The sequence below is a fragment of the Convolutriloba macropyga genome, unplaced genomic scaffold (assembly GCF_964194025.1).
Source record: "Convolutriloba macropyga unplaced genomic scaffold, txConMacr16.3 SCAFFOLD_557, whole genome shotgun sequence".
Classification (NCBI taxonomy): domain Eukaryota; kingdom Metazoa; phylum Xenacoelomorpha; order Acoela; family Convolutidae; genus Convolutriloba; species Convolutriloba macropyga.
The window spans coordinates 1-17,500 of record NW_027449801.1 but is presented as its reverse complement, the minus strand read 5'-3'; the positions used below and the strand labels follow the sequence as shown (position 1 = coordinate 17,500).

Genomic DNA, 17,500 nt, shown 5'->3' with positions numbered 1-17,500 from the left:
CTAATTAAGGAAATTGGAGCAAATTAAATGAAAGAAGACACTGTTGGTTTCCTTTATAGTCAACTACTAAATTAAAGACGCTTCACAGTCAGGTGAATTGGTTAAGTTTTTCTTGAGAGTGGAACGCTCGGATAGCCGTAAAACAATGACATAAATCGCAAGCACAAAATGCAGCAAAAAGCGCCCGAGCAAGTTGTGCTCAACCTGAACAAATGATTAGAACACATCCTATCGTAATGTTTGGTTGCCTAATGTTTCTTCAGTTAAATATTTTCTAAATTTTCTGCTACCTTTCACTTGATAATCTGCTTCACACAATGCATTATCTAATCATAGTATAAAGGGTGCATGGACAAAAAACTATCCAAGTATCGATAGATTAAACCGGTGTCAGGACAAAATATTCCAATTGCCAAAATATCCGATGTGACAACATACCCAAAATAAAGTCAATATTTTCCCCTATTGTTAAAAATTGCAGAAAGATTATTAATTAGATTACCAAATAATAACTACTAAATAATAACTACTAATAAATAATAATAATTACTAAATTATTAAAGATTACCATAATAATGCATGAATGCCATAGTTTAAAAGGCAACTATACGCTTAAGTATGATACAACGGTTACCCGATGTTCCACCCCTGATTTGTTTAACTCCCTGTCGATGGGGGTGTGACGATAGTTTAACCCCGATAAAACGTGCTTGTTTCAACTGTTTAATTGTATTAGGACCATTGAACGCCAATTAGGACTATATCCAAGGGAATAAATGGGCATTACGCATTGCGTAAATTGTAATGTAACCCTTTAAACCACTGAATAATGAATCAAAGCAACCGTATACCTCTTTAGAGAAGCAATAATTGGCGCTTGTGGTACCTCAATTGCACTTAATTAGTCTAAGCCATGATTCAAATTACCCCCACGACCCTTGCAAATCTTTTGATCACGTTCAATGATAGCAAGCAAGTATGACTGCACATGGAAAATTGCTGAAAAGGGGCGTTTGTTGAAATTAAAAAATGAAGCAAACCAATGATTTCATGCATATTGTGCTTTAAATCCAATACTGTTTCGTCAGAAGATTGCTTTTACAAAATGAACCCCCATAATATACTCTTGCCCACACTTGTTCAATGGATATCGATGGACAAACAATGGTAGTATGTTTCCTTAATCAACAGTACTAAAATCGACCAACCTGCATTGCATAATCACCGTAATTGATAACAGCGAACAATCCTCGGATAGGGTCGATTTGATGCGCCACTTTGAAGTCTATGTTGGCCTCCATTGCATGATTTAACAGAAAGTGCCTCTTGAGTCTTCCGGCGTCTCGGAACAGCTTAGTGCATGCGAAGCAGATCTAAAGACGCGCACCTCTCAACATAAAAATTGAGCTCCATCAAACATTGTTTATGTTATGATTAGAGTTCACTTTTGTTCAAAGAAATAATACCACAAGCAAAAACGAAAGAAATGCAAATGTTTGCCAGAGAGAAAACATCAATCTGAAAAGCAGATAATTTAATATGTTCTAATAGTGCTACCATATACATTGGAACAATTAGTGCATGAGCGTTGGACTAACGTGTATCCTATGCTGTTGAGAGGTGTTTGAATTGGGGATGACACTTCCACTGCTGGATATATCGAAGACACTGCTCGGTCTTAAGTTCAACAGCATGTGCTCTTCCCTAAATAAACACTTATTCAGATATCTTTTAAATACACGTGATGTACCTAACATTTCTGAAAGCAGATCCTTCCCTTTGTGCCTATCCTACCCTCCCCCATCTTAGTGGGATAATATTGTTTGATTACAAGGCACGTTTTTCATGACGTACTGGGGGGGGGGTATGGCAATAACTTCTTCGCTTGACCTGCAATGCTCTTTCTTACATCGCTAAAATTTTTACAACATTTGATGATACATTAATTATAATAGCTACTCTGACCTGACAGTATTCAAATCACAACCTTTGACACAGCCCCAAAAAATTAAGCTTGGGTTCAAGGGCCACGAACATAGATAGAACTTTACATTGGGAACGGTTTCGGTTCTCAGAAATTATCACTTGCCTATAAAATGCTGTGATTGAACAAACAAATGATTCCTATTTACTTGTGACACAGACATAAGTTCAAGTGTGCATCACAAAATAGTGAATCCCACCACAGCAACTTATCAGAATGGCGAGAATAACTTAAATTAAGAACCTGCTCGTCAGTCATAAGGGTGATTATAGGTTATACAACTTTCTTGAAGCCACTGCGAAATTGAATCCAGAATCTTGTAGCGAGACGAAAGCCAGAATCTCTCGGTTAATTCTACCGAGTCACGTAACCTTGATTAAAACAGACAACTTGCAAATTTGAAAATGCCGAAAGTTTGTAGAAATCAACTTCAAGCCATGTACATAGGAACTAAGTTGGCAGTGCGGACACTGGTCATTTTTAGTTGAACGTCCGTATTTTAAGATATATTAAAGTTTGATATACAAGTTGGGAAGGAGCTGAGATAGAGTCGAGTCGACAACACGGAGTACTAACCGAGGGATAGTGCATACATCAATGACGTGGTACTGCCAGTTGGCACTGCTGTATGGCACAACTAGTCTGCAGGTGGGACAGTGTGTGTGTCCCCCCACCAATCTACACTTCTCTTGCATCCCACTGGGAATGTATCTGCACCCACACTTGGCTGAAATTCAACCAACAGTTAGTATACATCAGAATTTTAGGACACAGAAACAAACTAATTGGAGAGGCTATGAACGTCTTCGAAATTAAAAACGGTAGACTTTGGTTGGAGTAACTCAATCGTAAAAAATCTGCAACAAAATTACTAAAAACATAGTACGTGTAAATGCACTATGCACTGCTGCTTCAGAGCGACTGTGTAAGACGCATTCAGTTAACATTAGCAAGCACTAAAGAAAAAAGAACAATCGCTTTTGCGTCAACTGAACACGAAACATTCAGGAGTACAATTATATTAAAAGCAGAAAAAAGCATTTTAGCCAATGACAAAACAACTATGTCTATCCAAAAGAGCTAAGCATGCATGCTACAGAAATGGTTCACAATATGTTATGTTGCGTTGAACTTTTTAAGTGACATTTTTTTCAAACATGCCCAACCAATGTCGAAGACATTGCTCTCAAACAACAGAACTCGACGAAAATCCTCTTTTTGGATTAACTTTGTTGTTAATGACTTAAAATCATCAAAACCCACAGAATTACACCAAAGACTAAATTAAAGGTATGCTTGGTTGGGGAAATCATGGTTGAAATCATTTCTAAGTTCAGTCGATTCTCAGAAAGTTTTCTTGCGATCAGCCTTGTGCCCACAAATCACCATGGTGCCCACGCAATTGAGTATTTGCCTTTTATTTGTTCCCAGAAACCCTCACAATCGGGTCTTCAAAATTTCGTCATCATCAACCCACACAATCGGGTTGAACGGAAGAAATGAGCATTGTCCCCACTCATTGGGTGACAAACAAATTCGCGCACAGCAATAACTGGGCAACTAAAATTGGGAGAGCCAAGACTGTAAATTAACCATTGTAGGGCTGAGGGTGTTGTCGCAGGAATGAGTCTCATAACAGGGGATCTCTGGCGATCAGCATTGTGGCTGAACCTCTCATTAAAGTCACTGAGACTCCTTGAGATAACCGATTGTAGGCAATTGATAAACCAGCTGGTTGAAAGTTTCGGTTATCGGCAAGCAAGGCTATACGCTTCAAAGTTTTCCGAACCAAATCTGAGAAGCCCCCGAAAGATTCAAATGCGAGTGGTACAAATTGGATACCTATTTCGGCACATTTTTGGGCATATTGTTCATATTTCCTATCTTCAGCATTTGTCAGAGCAAAACCACACCTCCTCGCCGCAACTGAAATTAGACTGGGCTGCAGTGGGGAACTTATGGTTACGTCTAACGCAGTTGGTTGTCCCGCTGACCAGCTGGGCAAGTATATGTCTCCTGGCCTTGAGTTATTATCTGCAATCAAATTTTTCTGTTCGCAGACGGGTGATAAGTTTGCGGTCGAGCAAGCAGCAAATATTCTATCCCTCACTCTATCGTCCCGCAATATCATATCCCCCCGACCATGACAGCTTAAAGCGTGATCACCAGCTTGTCCAGTTTGCCGTTTTGACAGTAAGGGCATGCTCGTTCCTCAATGTATAACGGAACACCAATCCGATACTTCAATGCGGCTCTGAATTCATTTGGCTGAAGGTGAAGGCCCAGACAAGGGATTGGAGGTGCGGAAAGCCAGGCACCAGATTGAGGTAACGTTAGTGATAGCAAACGAGCTTTCTCACGATTTGAAATCTGATTGCCAAGAAGGTCAGAAAAAAGCAGCATCGTCAAGTGCCTCCTGAATCTTGTGTTGTGTATATTGGCTAATTTCTAGATTCTTCAGTTCTTCCACTGTTTCTTTGAAAATTTGGTTGTCTGTAATTTTCTCACCGATTATTTGTTCTACTAAAGCGTCTGCCTGCGATATTGACCCAACAAACGCCGCTTTCAAATGGTCAACTGCTTGTCTAATACCAACGCCAGTTTTGTTTATTGGTAGACAAACCTGCTTCCAAGCGCTGTATATTCTAAGCGCTATAACGGTGCCTAACATAGTCTCAAATGTTGTTCTCTGAAGGTTGTCAAAATCCTGCAAAATAACAGAGGATTCGTCAGATGACAGAATAGGACCAGTTCTCAAAAAAGGAGCAAAAGTTACAGCCTTCTAACCCAAAAAGACAAATAACTTTGCGGAGATTGTTAGCCAACAAGCAAATCGAAAAAAAGGCTCAGCAACCAGTTAGGTCTCATGAAGAGATGAAACGAGCAGCCGCAGCGATTCAGGCATGTTTCTCATTTAAAGTCAGGGGGCATTATAACAAAAACAGACAAACTTACCGCTCTTACAGGAAATGGTATCAACAAACACCGATACTTTGTCAAAACGTACACCGGTCGCACTCAACATCACGTGAAATTCTGATTTTTATCTAAGCACAGAGACGTGGCATTCATCTGGAGCCATTAAAATGTCGTTGCAATTAATCAGAGAAATCTTGAAATGTAGACAAATGCAGATTAATTATCACTTCAAGTACACAGCTAATAAACGCGAACCAAAAGAACATTGGTTTTTGATAAACTTGGGGTGTTTTATAATGCATTACTTTTTCGCAGTCAATCAAAAATAATTGCCATTGAGAAAAATGCCATTGTGCTCAGGAAATTGTAAATTTTCATAAAATTTTCACTTCACCATGGCTAAAATTTGTTTAAAAAACTCAGCCACTCTTCAGCCTAACTGCATTTCGAGGACTGACAGTGATCAAACTGTATTCTTATTGTTAATTTATCAAGCTCAAATTAATATGAACTGGCTGCCTGAAAAAGAAAAGCCGTCAGATAACATATTGAATACAGCACATAGATAACCAGCCAGTTGCGTACTAGAAGACCTGAAACTGTAAAATCTTTTGAGCAGGGTTGTGCAAAGAGGGTACGGAACAAACTCACAAGTGCAGATTTAAATTCCTCTGATCGTTTTCATGGAAGAAAAGTTCATCAACAGAACTTTCTCTAATTGTTCCACCATTTCTTAGAAATTTAAGCGAGGCTGGCTTTTCCCCCGAGACCAAAGTGTTTCGTACTCCTGCAAACTAGACCAAATGATATATTTGGCTATTGCAGTAGTAAGCATAGAGGTACAAGAGCTAAAAAATCGGTATACAAAATGGTAAAAATTTGTATTTTTTTAACTTAAGCCTTTCTTTTATTCCAGAGAATAAAGGTATAAAATGAACACTGAGATATTAGTAGTTAAGATAACGAACTTTTTCGCGGAAATAGTTCAAGTAGAAAAGAGCTATGATAAAAAAGACAGTGGCAATAGCTGAGATAAAAATGCTAACACAAAAGCTTTTTTTGATTGTTGCTATGATCGTATATTGAAGTTTTATAGAGAACCAAAAAATTAACACGTAAAAAGAGTTGTTTATTGAATTGCTAAAATTAACATCTTGCAATTGCTAAGTTCATCTCCTTCATAATTAGGAGAGCAAAATTCCAAACATGGCGTCTACGAAAATGAAAAGTTTCTATTAGATCTTCATTTTTTGGATAGTTTTGCGTTTGGCATTAAATACAAAATAAAGCAAAAGCACAACTAAAACTTGTTAGACAATTTTCTACATGGCAAAATTTTAGTGTCAAAGCGATTTTATCGCCTCCTCCAGTTACTCGACACCGGCTGTTACTTCTCCTGGCATTTTGCTATCAGTTGTTTCTTTGAAGAGATTCATTTTCAAGTTCTCCTGTTTTATAAAAAAAAATGGCAAAACTTTTTTTAAACAATCAATGCATATCAGCGTTAGGTTCTCTTGTCGGAGCAGAAAATCTTTAAAATGTTTAAGATGAAAAAAAGGGGTTTTGGATTTTCAATTGTATTCAAAAACTATTTACAAGAGCAAAAACAAGCGATTTAAAAAAAACCAATTTGATGTTTGTAGCTAATGTTTGTCTTCATAGCATTAGAGGAATTAAAAGCGCTTCATTTTTTTGAAATCCGGTCTTAATTTACAATTTGTTATCATAGCTTCTCAACGGATGGTGATAACATGTCCTCCACGTTTAATTTTTCTGTGTAACGCATATGCGAGCTCTCTTGTTTTCCTTAAGAAATCCGAATATATAAACGTTCATTAAATTTTGTCAACAAAGTTAGAAAGCGAAAACTCTTAGGCACTTAAATTTTTAGAAAACGTTGCTGGCACATTGTGGATATAAACGTTTGCTGAATCATTTCTAAAGTTTGGGATCACTAAAGAACCGACGATTACACCAGTTCTTAAAATCGAGTGTCAGTCAAATTATTGGCCTCCTAATTGAGGAATCAGAATAAGAAAAGAATACCAGTAAAATCCACAACTTTATGTTTGGATTGGACAAAATATCTGAGAGAGAGAGAGAGAGAGAGAGAGAGAGAGAGAGAGAGAGAGAGAGAGAGAGAGTTAATTTATCCCGGCCTATAAATCAAATGTACAAAGAAGGATAATCAAATCACGACATTAATCACACAACATCGAAAAATAAAAGCATTTAATATATCCAACAACCAAATTAAAATTTATTCTAGATTATTTTAGGCTGGGAAAGGACGCGCAACGAGGTCCTTAGACCTACTTTCCAGCGTGCCCTGTAATATAAACGTCAGAGTGGATAACCTCAATTTTTTTTCAATTTAATATTCTTGCCATTTTGTAAATGATTTTTTTAGCAACCTTTTAACTGCTCGAACTTATTGCTCCACCAGAGCCCGGCGATAGGTACTTAAACTAAATCGAATTGAAACTTGTTTACAGCAGAGAGCAGCGTTGTAAAGTAAAAATTGTCGTGTTTTGTCAAATGGTCCTATGAAGGAGGAAAAAGTGACAAAAACTGTCTTTAGAAATTGAAAAAAGTGATTTTTGACAGCAGAAATCGAATCGCAGTGCCTTCTACGAAGGCACCGCATAAATTTTTGCGTATACTTTTCACTTATTTTCAAAGAATTACCAGGAGTTGCAGGGATGTAACAAATTATCCAAAAAACACTTTTCGAACGAGATCATAATTCCCTTGTATATATGAGTCCTTCAAGTTAAGATAGATATCAGACACTTGCTTAATGGTTGCATTTCCTACATAGTCAGGTATGAGAACTTGTATTTTCAACATATTAAACAATTTGGAAGCTCGGTGACAAATCGAGTTTCGCTTTATTTTAGTTTTGCATAATGGAACTTTCAGCAGCATAAAATCAGCGCGTCTAGTTGAATGAGTGCAACTTTCGAACTGAAAAATAGTATTAAGATAATCCTCGGAATGCATATGATTTAATGACTTCAAAACGAATTTTAGTAATTCATAGATATGCAATTCGAACACAGTATCTTATTAGCCGTGAACAAGTCTTCACTATCATCATGACGTTTTCTGAAGCATATTACTTTGATTATTTTCTTTTGCAATTGATAAATCGGAGAAATGGATGAGAAGCTACAACACCCGTAAACAAGAACACCATATTGGATAATTGGGCATACCACATTTCTATAGTATTCAATCAATTGGTAACGCGGAACAAAGTGTCTTAATTTGGATATTACACCGCATTGTCGTCCAAGACGTCCAGTTACGGAACTTAAATGAGCGTGGTAGGAGAGCTTTGAACCAATTATCAATCCTAGATACTTACATTCATGGTCGATATTTATAAGACTAGATGCAATATTAAACCTGAGACTGGAAGCACTTGCTTTTGTACTTATTTGAAACGTTTTACTTAAATTCAGCTTAAGTTTATTTGCATTTAACCATCTTGCTACATTTTCAAGGTCTGTTTGAATATCTGATCTGGAGCAGTCTAAACCACATAAATTTGTATCGTCAGCAAACAGATACACACTAACATGCATACAGGCTTTAGGCAAATCATTGATATAGATCAGGAACAACAAAGGTCCAAGAATGGAACCCTGAGGAACACCACAAGTAATACTTAACCAATTGGATGATACTCCAGATAAGGTCACTCGTTGTGATCTACTACATAGGTAGCTCTGAAACCATTTCCAGCAATTATGACGTATACCGTACTGTTCCAACTTGTTGAGTAAAATTTCATGATCTAGTGTATCGAAAGCCTTTTTCCGATCAAGAAAAAAACTAACTGTCTCAGATTTACTTGATCTTATCCTTTCTAGGGCATCATTTGTTGAATGTGTTTTACGGAAACCAAACTGTTTTAAAAAAAATTAAAATCTTCCATATATTCGTATACTCTCGTGAACATCGAGCGCTCATATATTTTGCTCGACATTCAAAAGAGAAATTGGCCTATAATTATTCTCTTCTACACGTGATCCCTTTTTAAAAAGCGGAAACACTTTAGCTTTTTTGAGCTCAGAGGGGAAGATCCTTCGTAAAAAGATACATTTATCAATGATGTAAGGTATTTGGTAATCACTGATCCTGCAGTCTTAACCAATATATTACTTATTTCGTCTTCACCTGATGACGATTTATTGGGAAGAGAGTTAATAATACCAATCACTTCTGTTTCAGACACTGGGTTCATTCTTATTGACATATTTACATCGCTAGGAAGTTCGATTGTCTCTGAAGGAATACTATGCTCAATGTTTTCTCCAATGCTAACAAAAAACTCATTGAATTTCTCAGCTACTTCAAAGGTTGACGGATTAGGCTTGGTGTCTGATATACACGAAGCTAATTTAATAAAGCTATTATTCGGTCGGGTTTTTCCTGATAATTCGCTTAAAAGAGCGAACGTCTGTCTTGAGTCTCCTAAACAATTACCAAACATTTTTTTATAGTAAATCTCTCTCTACGTTAACAAAATTTCACATAGTATATCGTAGTGATTAAATTAAAACACAAGTGAAAATTTAGAATGCAGTTCACATATGATTATGATCATTATATCAACTGATTTCAGATACGCTATTTATCTTATATAAGCGAAGAAACGAAGAGCTAAGTAGAATGAGAGAATGGGGATTTTCGACAGCTCTTGAATAAATACAATTCTTCACCCCACAATAGTTCAAGTGTTTTCTTCACTGCAAGCCAAGCCTAAATTGAGGGCACGATTTCAAAATGTAAAAAATAGCTGACAGACTGCAAGAAAATAGCTGCGACAGCTTTGTTCACATGCATCTGAATAAAAAAACTGAAAAAAGAAATGAGAAAGTTTTTTTAGCTTATTGTTGGGATGTTTCAATTGGTTTAGAATTGCACACTGTATAGCTGTTCTTAAGTTACCTTTTATTAGATTCAGATATCCTCAACTGACATTTACTCCTCCGATGAAAACACTGAATTAGAGAGGGAGGAAGAGGTAAATTTTAAGAGATAAAAGTGACGAGTGACCAAAAAATAACTTATTGATTCGAATGAACAAACAAAGCAGGACAAGTTTTGAAATACAACTGAAAGTTCTGAAATACAAACCAATCTAAAGGAATCAAAAGCACTAGATTGGTTCAAGTAGTACTTACCGAATCGCAAGCAACGGGTTGAACTTAATGGTGTTATATCTGAATGGCAAAGCGTTAAGTACGGTGTTCCACAGGGTTCTATTCTTGGTCCGCTCCTCTTCTTAATAAACAAAAACGATTTACCGCTGCGGTGCACCAACTCAAAAAGTTTGTTGTTTGCTGATGATACGAACCTTACCTTCATTGATGTTGAAAGTGAGGTCGTTCAAAAAGAATTGAATGAAGTAAAAGAATGGCTTGCAGCGAATAAATTGTCTCTTAATGTTAATAAAACAGTTCAGATGAATGTTAAGCAAAATGCTATTGATAATGTGTTCCTGATTGATAACTCAACCATATATGTCCAACCTGTGTGCAAGTATCTTGGTGTATTTGTAGACAATAAGCTATCTTTTGTTTCACATGTACAATACGTAACATCGAGACTCTCTAAGCAGTGTGGCATAATGGCAAAACTTAGGTACTTTGCCCCCCGATCTAATTTAATAGAATACTACAAAACCAACGTTAACTCTATTATCCAATACGGTGTTCTGATTTACGGTTGTACAAGCTATTCAATGTTGGAGCCTATTTTTATGCTCCAAAAGAAAATTTTGAAGCTAATTCATTTTAGGAAGTATAGTGATAGTTCTTCAGATCTCTTTATGAAGCATAAAATTTTGAACGTGTATCAACTTCATATATACGAACTTCTTAAGTTTGTCCTCAAATCATTAAGTAAGCTCCACCAGGAGCCACAACTCAATGACATGTTTACTTTTGTTGAGAGGCGGATAACCCGCAGTTCGGCAAAACCGCTGCTAAATGAACCTATTTGTAGAAGGCAAATTGAAAAAAGATCAATTAAGGCAAGGGCCTCTAAGCTTTTCAATGCTCTTTCAAATGCAGACGTTTTTCCTGAAAATATTATTTGCGGTTGTGCAAAGAAAATAATTAATTTTTACCATAAAATCAAAGAAATTTATTTAGTCAACAACAATGACATTGTCAAATACCTCTTTGCCTGATTTTTTTTCTTCTTCTCTTCTCTATACCATTGGATAAATGCTACCAGAGGTTTATTTGAGAGTTGGCTTTCTTGGCTTTCTCGATGACCACGAAAAACAGAGGCCGATTGGAATTCCGAAAAATTATTATAGTTTTGTTCCGAGATAATTTATTATTACCTCCTTTTTTCTTCTTTTTTACTTATTTTTCCCCTCTTTTCTATACCCTTGGAAAAATGCTACCAGAGGTTTGTTTGAGAGTTGGCTTTTTTGTGTAAAAATATGAACCTCTAAAACCCCGTAGTTTACGAGATATCGCATTTTTTTCGCGATTTTTTAGCATTTTGGGGTGGAAACGGAATTTAAAATACTCAGAAAATTTTCAAAAAAATTTTAAAATTCTCGATCTTCAGGTTTAAATCCTAGCAGGCAGTACCATAAGATGAATGAAGACCTTGAAAAGCTGAGGTCGATCGGAATTTCAAATAAATAGTTAAATTTTTTTTCCCCGAGAACATGCACGTTTTTTTAAAACTTATTTAATTCTTGATTGCAAGATTAGAGAGTCTCACTTGGGCAGGATTTGCGGGTACTAGTACCCCGTTACCTGTCCTCTTTGTTTGCGGTAAAGAATTATTTTGTTTATTATTAGATGTAGATTTGTATTACCTGATCAAAGAAATATATTCTTTCTTTCTTTCTTAAAGATTTAAATTACCTATAGACCTGAGAATCAACAATTTTCTGGCAACATCAAACTATGACAGTCAAAAAAGCAAATGATCCTATACGCGCAAAAAATACAAACAAAAACAATGAGACAAGGAAAAAACTGAGAACCCTGGCAAAAATCAGAACTGGTTTTGAAAAATAGTGGTGTCAAAGTAAGAAAAACGAATTTACATACAAAAACCTTGAATAATAGGAAAAATACAACTTTAGAAGTAATAAAGCAACAGATAGCATTTCATTTAGGTGAAAAAGGGACAGAAAGAACAAAAAAGGCAGGATTGACAAATTCACCGAAAACCTTTTGAAATTAAATGGTATCAAAGAAAAAGGGATGACTGAAAACTCACGCAGATAAATTGGACACAATTACGTCGCACTACGCACTAGAAAGTCAATGAGAACTGTTATTTTTGAGACAAGCACAGAAGAGGCAACAAAAACAGCCAAAACTTAAACCAACAAATACGAAAAAATGGTTCAAATTCAAAAACCAAGGCTATGGTCTCAAGTCAATAATTAGATTCATGTAGGACGCATAAGCAGCCCACCACACATGCCAATAATGTGAATCAAATTTTAATCTAAATGAACAAAAAAATGGAAAATTCCAACAATTTTTGAAAACAATTTGTGTCGAAGTCATAGAAAGCGTTAGCGATGAACTAAACCATCGATTAATTGAAGCAACTGATGACACCTGTCATCGAGGAGATTGAGTGATGAAACAAAATGTACAACGAATATACGAAAAAACTTAAGAACTGGAAAACAGTTTTGAAAACAAGTATTGGAAAAACACGAGAACTCGCTGTGAGCTCAAAATATTAATAATATTGAATTCTACCTTATCAGTAAACGACAAGAACCTTGATTAATAAGACTAAGTGATAAAACTACAAAAGAACTACAATACTGTGAAAGACTATAAAATAGCTATTTGTTGACAAGAAGTCGTGACTGAGTAGTTAAACCTTCGGATATCAATTTGAAGTACTATATTGTTTCTATTACGCCTCGTTGGTGTGCTAATGAGCGTTGTCGTTACGGAGACTAAGGAACAGGACAACAAGTCATAAAAACGATTAATTGACCTTTGATGGCTTAAAAATACAATTATGCATTATTAATACAGAGATGACTTTCTGAAACCACATTGAGAAAATCATTGGAAAAGACAGCAAAGATAGAAGTTAAATCGCAGTACAATAAAACTATGCTTTCAAAACACGAATTGTTTGAACTCCAAATTTTGTCATCCTCTTTAAAAGCAACTTAAAAATCAGGCTTCAAAAATTTCTCCCTTTACTTCTCCAACGCGACTAAATCACAACTCTTATTTGACTTCTCCTTGACATTATAAACTCCAAAATAAGTGTGGCAGGTCTTGAAAAAAACCGGAAGAATTCCCGATACAAATTGAAAATAAAAAACTAGAAAAACTATTTCAAAAAACTATTACAAAGGCACACAAAGCCAAAGAAAAGTTTGTTTATGTAAAACAATATCATTAATAAGCTCGCACAACAATGGGCATAAAACTAGGCACACCAGGCCAAAAAACTTGTCTAATATTATGGAACAAAAATAGAACAAAATTGTAGTTAAAAATTTTTTAGCTAAAAATCGCCAAAAAAACAGCAAAATATCTGAAAAACATCCTGATTAGCACTACGCTCATACTAATTACCAGGACCCTTTACCACTATAAAAATAACCCCAAAACTAATAACAGATAATAATGCAACCTTTCTACCAAAAAAATAGAAAAAACTGCGTTAAAAGTAAACACGTCAAACCGAAAACAGCAGCATGCACAAAAAAACAACTCGTTTCGATCCAATTGTCAAATTTATTTGACACCCAAACACTCCAAATTCTTTCACACGTTCTTTTCCTGCTTCAAAATTCACTAAAAAATTGATTGAATAACTTCTCAAAACATACTTTGACTCGCAAAAAGGCAGCCCACCAATACAATCCAAATCCTTTGGATTGTTAACAAAACTCGTTGAAATGCATTAATGAATGAACAAAAGCAGATTCGAAGTGAGCTTGACGTCACAGGTCGCATAAAAAATCTTAATTTTTCTGGTTGCTATTCAATTCCGCTATGAACAACTGATTGTTATGCTTTCTTTGTAGCATGTCGACTTATGAAGTGAAGGGCGCAAGTGGGGGGATTAATCGTAATCGGTCAATCACATACTTAGTGTGTGTGTCTAGTAAGGCGAACGGCTCTGGGAGAGTTTAATGCCCTCCGGGCGTTACCCATTTATGCGTACGAAAAGTCAAAAGGTCAAGCGAAAAATCGCATAAAGACCGCAGGACTAATATTATTGCTACAAAATTCGTTTGAGAGCAATTTAAAAAAAGATTACATACGAGGAATACGCTGGACTGTTTCATCGTCCTGGATAGGCTTCCGCTGAGGCACAAAGGGGTAGCACCTCTCTGCAATTGACACCATCTGCTGCAAATGGGCCACATAACTTGCGTAACATGCTTTCCTTGCACTCAGAGTGTTCGGAACATGGCACTCGGCCAGCAACACACCCCAAACTGAATCCTCGTCAAACAGTGAACAGTTGTAGTTTTCAGCATAGGAACTTTCCACAAAGTCTGCGATTCGTTTGATCGAGAGGGAAAAATCACCCACTGATTCTGTGCTCAGTGTTACATTGTGTACACTAGTTTGTTGTAATACCTGCTGATTTGTCATAATTTATAACCTGAAAGACTAGGGTCGCAATTTGTCTTACCAAAGGTTCAAGAACTAATGTAACATCCACCAGATAGTATACAAATCCAACATATTTACTACATTACTAAGGCTGTAGTGTAAAGGTTAACAAACTAGACCGCGGTTCTGGAGATACTTGATCCGAGTTCTCTTACTCCTAAAGATTTGGCATAATTACTGTTGACAGTGCAGTGGTGGGTTGTTACACTATCTACACATTTAAATATCTACTTATTGTAACCGAATCGAATTGATTTACGACTCTCAAAAAGCTCCAAAACAAGTTTGTTCATATTATTTTTTGAAGAAACAGCAAGATAATAAAGCGACTGAGTTGATTTATATCAAATAAATAAAATTTACTGATTATGATTAAATTTGCCGTTAATAGTAAAAAGGAAGTCACACATATATTTTCAGGCAGTATGAACAGAGTCATTTTAAAAGTACACTGAATGCTCTCATAAATATCACTCAATAATGCTCAGATTTGAGATTTCAGTCTTAGAATCTTGCTGCAGTCACTTCAACTGATAGCGTGTCACGAGTATTGGTTGGCAGAGAGGGGGGGGGGGGTCTGTCGAAAAGGAAAAGAAATTTAACCGGCACCTCAATTTGGAGTGGTCGACAATCAAAATATCACTACTTCGTCCAACATAAAAATTAGTCTGCGGCCGGGTTTTAGGTTTATATTTTATTTTTCTGGTTGTCGGCCAATTCGGCAATCACCAACTGATTGCTATGCTTTCTTCGTAGCATGTCAACTTATTATCATAACAGCTGTGCTTTTAAAATTTCTATGCTGAGTTAAGAGAGGCAGAGCAAGATTCTAATATTAACCGACTTGATGAGGTTAATGAGGAACTACTAAGTGTGCTCAAAATGTAACGAAAAGCATTTCATCTGTATAGCAATGACAGCAAAAACATCAATTAAATTTCCGCTACAAATTAAGGACAGATGGAACGAAAACACAGCAGGACACAAGATATTTATATAATTCGATATGAAACGAAGAAACATAGCAAACTACTATTCGAGAATGAAATTTGGTTTGGATTCAAGGCAAAGCTCGAGAAGCGTGTGATAATACGAAGAGGCAACGACACACAGAAACAGAGATAGAAATATAATTTTAACTTCAAAAATGAGTTATTGAAATTGTGCCATCACTCATTTTATACAATTTAGACCATGCTCTATCTTTGCAATAATTTACAACATTGTTTAATAGTTATATCAAATGTTGGTTACCTCAAGGGTATAAATCTGAATACTACATTTCCAACTAATCAACACCTCATCCGAGGCTGAACATGCGTTCCAACGACAAAAAAAAAACCCAACGGCTGTGCACTAATGCTTAACGTGTACTGCGAAATCAGTAGCACCAGTGATTATTGCACGCACGACCATCATGATCTTCCGTCAAATTCATTTTAAAATGCCCCGGAGTTATGCAACTTATCTGCTTAAGAGACCATTCCACTGACTCCTTTAATTAATGAGTGGTGAATAATAAAGATAAAATATAACCGAATAACGGCAGATAAATTGCTCTCGACCGACTGATGGGCGTTCGATTCTTTTGTAAATTTTTTTCGGGGAAAGGGTATTGTATCCTGCTTCAGCGGGTAGGTGCTATGCTTTCAATAACTGGCTTCAAATACTTCAAACTGTCTACGAAGATGCTAAATTTTGATTGTTGAAAAACACTTTTGCAAATTTATACAGCACGCATTTAATATTTTGAAAATCATAAAGTAGATTCTGCTAATGCCAGTTCAGTTGCTTGCTTGAATACTCGAAAAAAAACTTGTTGCAGGAAAAAAGCGTTTTTACCGGACCGGCGCTCGGAACAGAATTTAGCAAAACCTGCAATTGACATCCTTTATTAGAAAGGAAAATACACTGATAGCACAGTCTTCAATTAATATAGCACTAGCACCTACAGAGCCTCTTTGAAAAGAAAGGAAAAAGGTGAACGCGCAAAAGAAGAGAGTTCTCATTCGGGCTTCCCAGGCTTATTATATGCGGAACAAATAACGATGCAAAACATTTTTTTTTGTATCGGGGTACTGAAAGAGATCAAAAAAGCCAAGCAAAAATTATTCCAATTCCAAGCAAGAAATGAGATCTAGCTGCCTGACAATTTAAGTCATTTCGACAAAATTTTCACATGAGAAACTGTATTCAACACGTGCGTAAGGGAATATTCAACACAAAATAGTACTGAGTAACATTTTCAAACAAAATCTGGCAAACTTCAAAACGGATTGATTAGCACCTTATACGTTTCGAACCCCCATACTGACTGCATTGACACACATGGTGCAACAAATTGTGACAATGTCACTAGCTCCAAGGCAGCAGCTGCAAAATCGTTCATTTTCAGCAGATGGAACAGCAGGGCCCATTATCTCTAGCTTGCCAATTCCAAAAGTGTCGTACAAAATCGAAGCACTTGACTCAAGTGTTATAGTAAAAAAAAAACTAGTCAGATGGCTCAAAAAGCACAATTGAGCATATTGCGTGTCAGTCTGATCCCAATATCACACGGAGCTGAAAGTCCGTCATTATAAATGTCTTCAGCACGTTTAAATTCAAAAATTGGTTAATTTTTTGTATTCTTTTTTACAATGTTAGTCGGTTTGGTTTGCTCTCTCTCTCTCTTTCTCTCTTTATCTCTTTCTCTCTCTCTCTCTCTCTCTCTCTCTCTCTCTTGTGTGCTCTCTCTCTCAGAACAAGGTATGAAAAAGAAACAAAATATCTCTCATTGATTTAGATTTTTGTTCATTAGATTTGTCTTAACACTTGTGCTTCATTGACTTTTACATCTACGCATTTTATTCACCATGGCGTAGATACAGAAAGTCGCCGCACCAAAAGCAAGTTGTGGATAGGCAGTCACACACTACTACTAATATATCTATTATTATTA

At 36.3% G+C, this 17,500-nt stretch overlaps 1 protein-coding gene across 1 annotated transcript in view; it reads right to left on the bottom strand.

Moving 5' to 3' along the window:
* LOC142355340 (uncharacterized) overlaps nucleotides 1-14,553 on the bottom strand; it is a 34,268-nt gene extending 19,715 nt beyond the window's left edge. The window contains exons 1-4 of the mRNA XM_075407541.1: nucleotides 14,202-14,553; nucleotides 2,561-2,711; nucleotides 1,599-1,704; nucleotides 1,209-1,373 (exon numbers count right to left, since the gene is read on the bottom strand). Of these exons, the coding sequence (XP_075263656.1) occupies nucleotides 1,209-1,373; nucleotides 1,599-1,704; nucleotides 2,561-2,711; nucleotides 14,202-14,538 (759 nt within the window). The 5' untranslated portion in view covers nucleotides 14,539-14,553. The remainder of the gene's footprint in view (nucleotides 1-1,208; nucleotides 1,374-1,598; nucleotides 1,705-2,560; nucleotides 2,712-14,201) is intronic.
* Nucleotides 14,554-17,500: the final 2,947 nt, after the last annotated feature.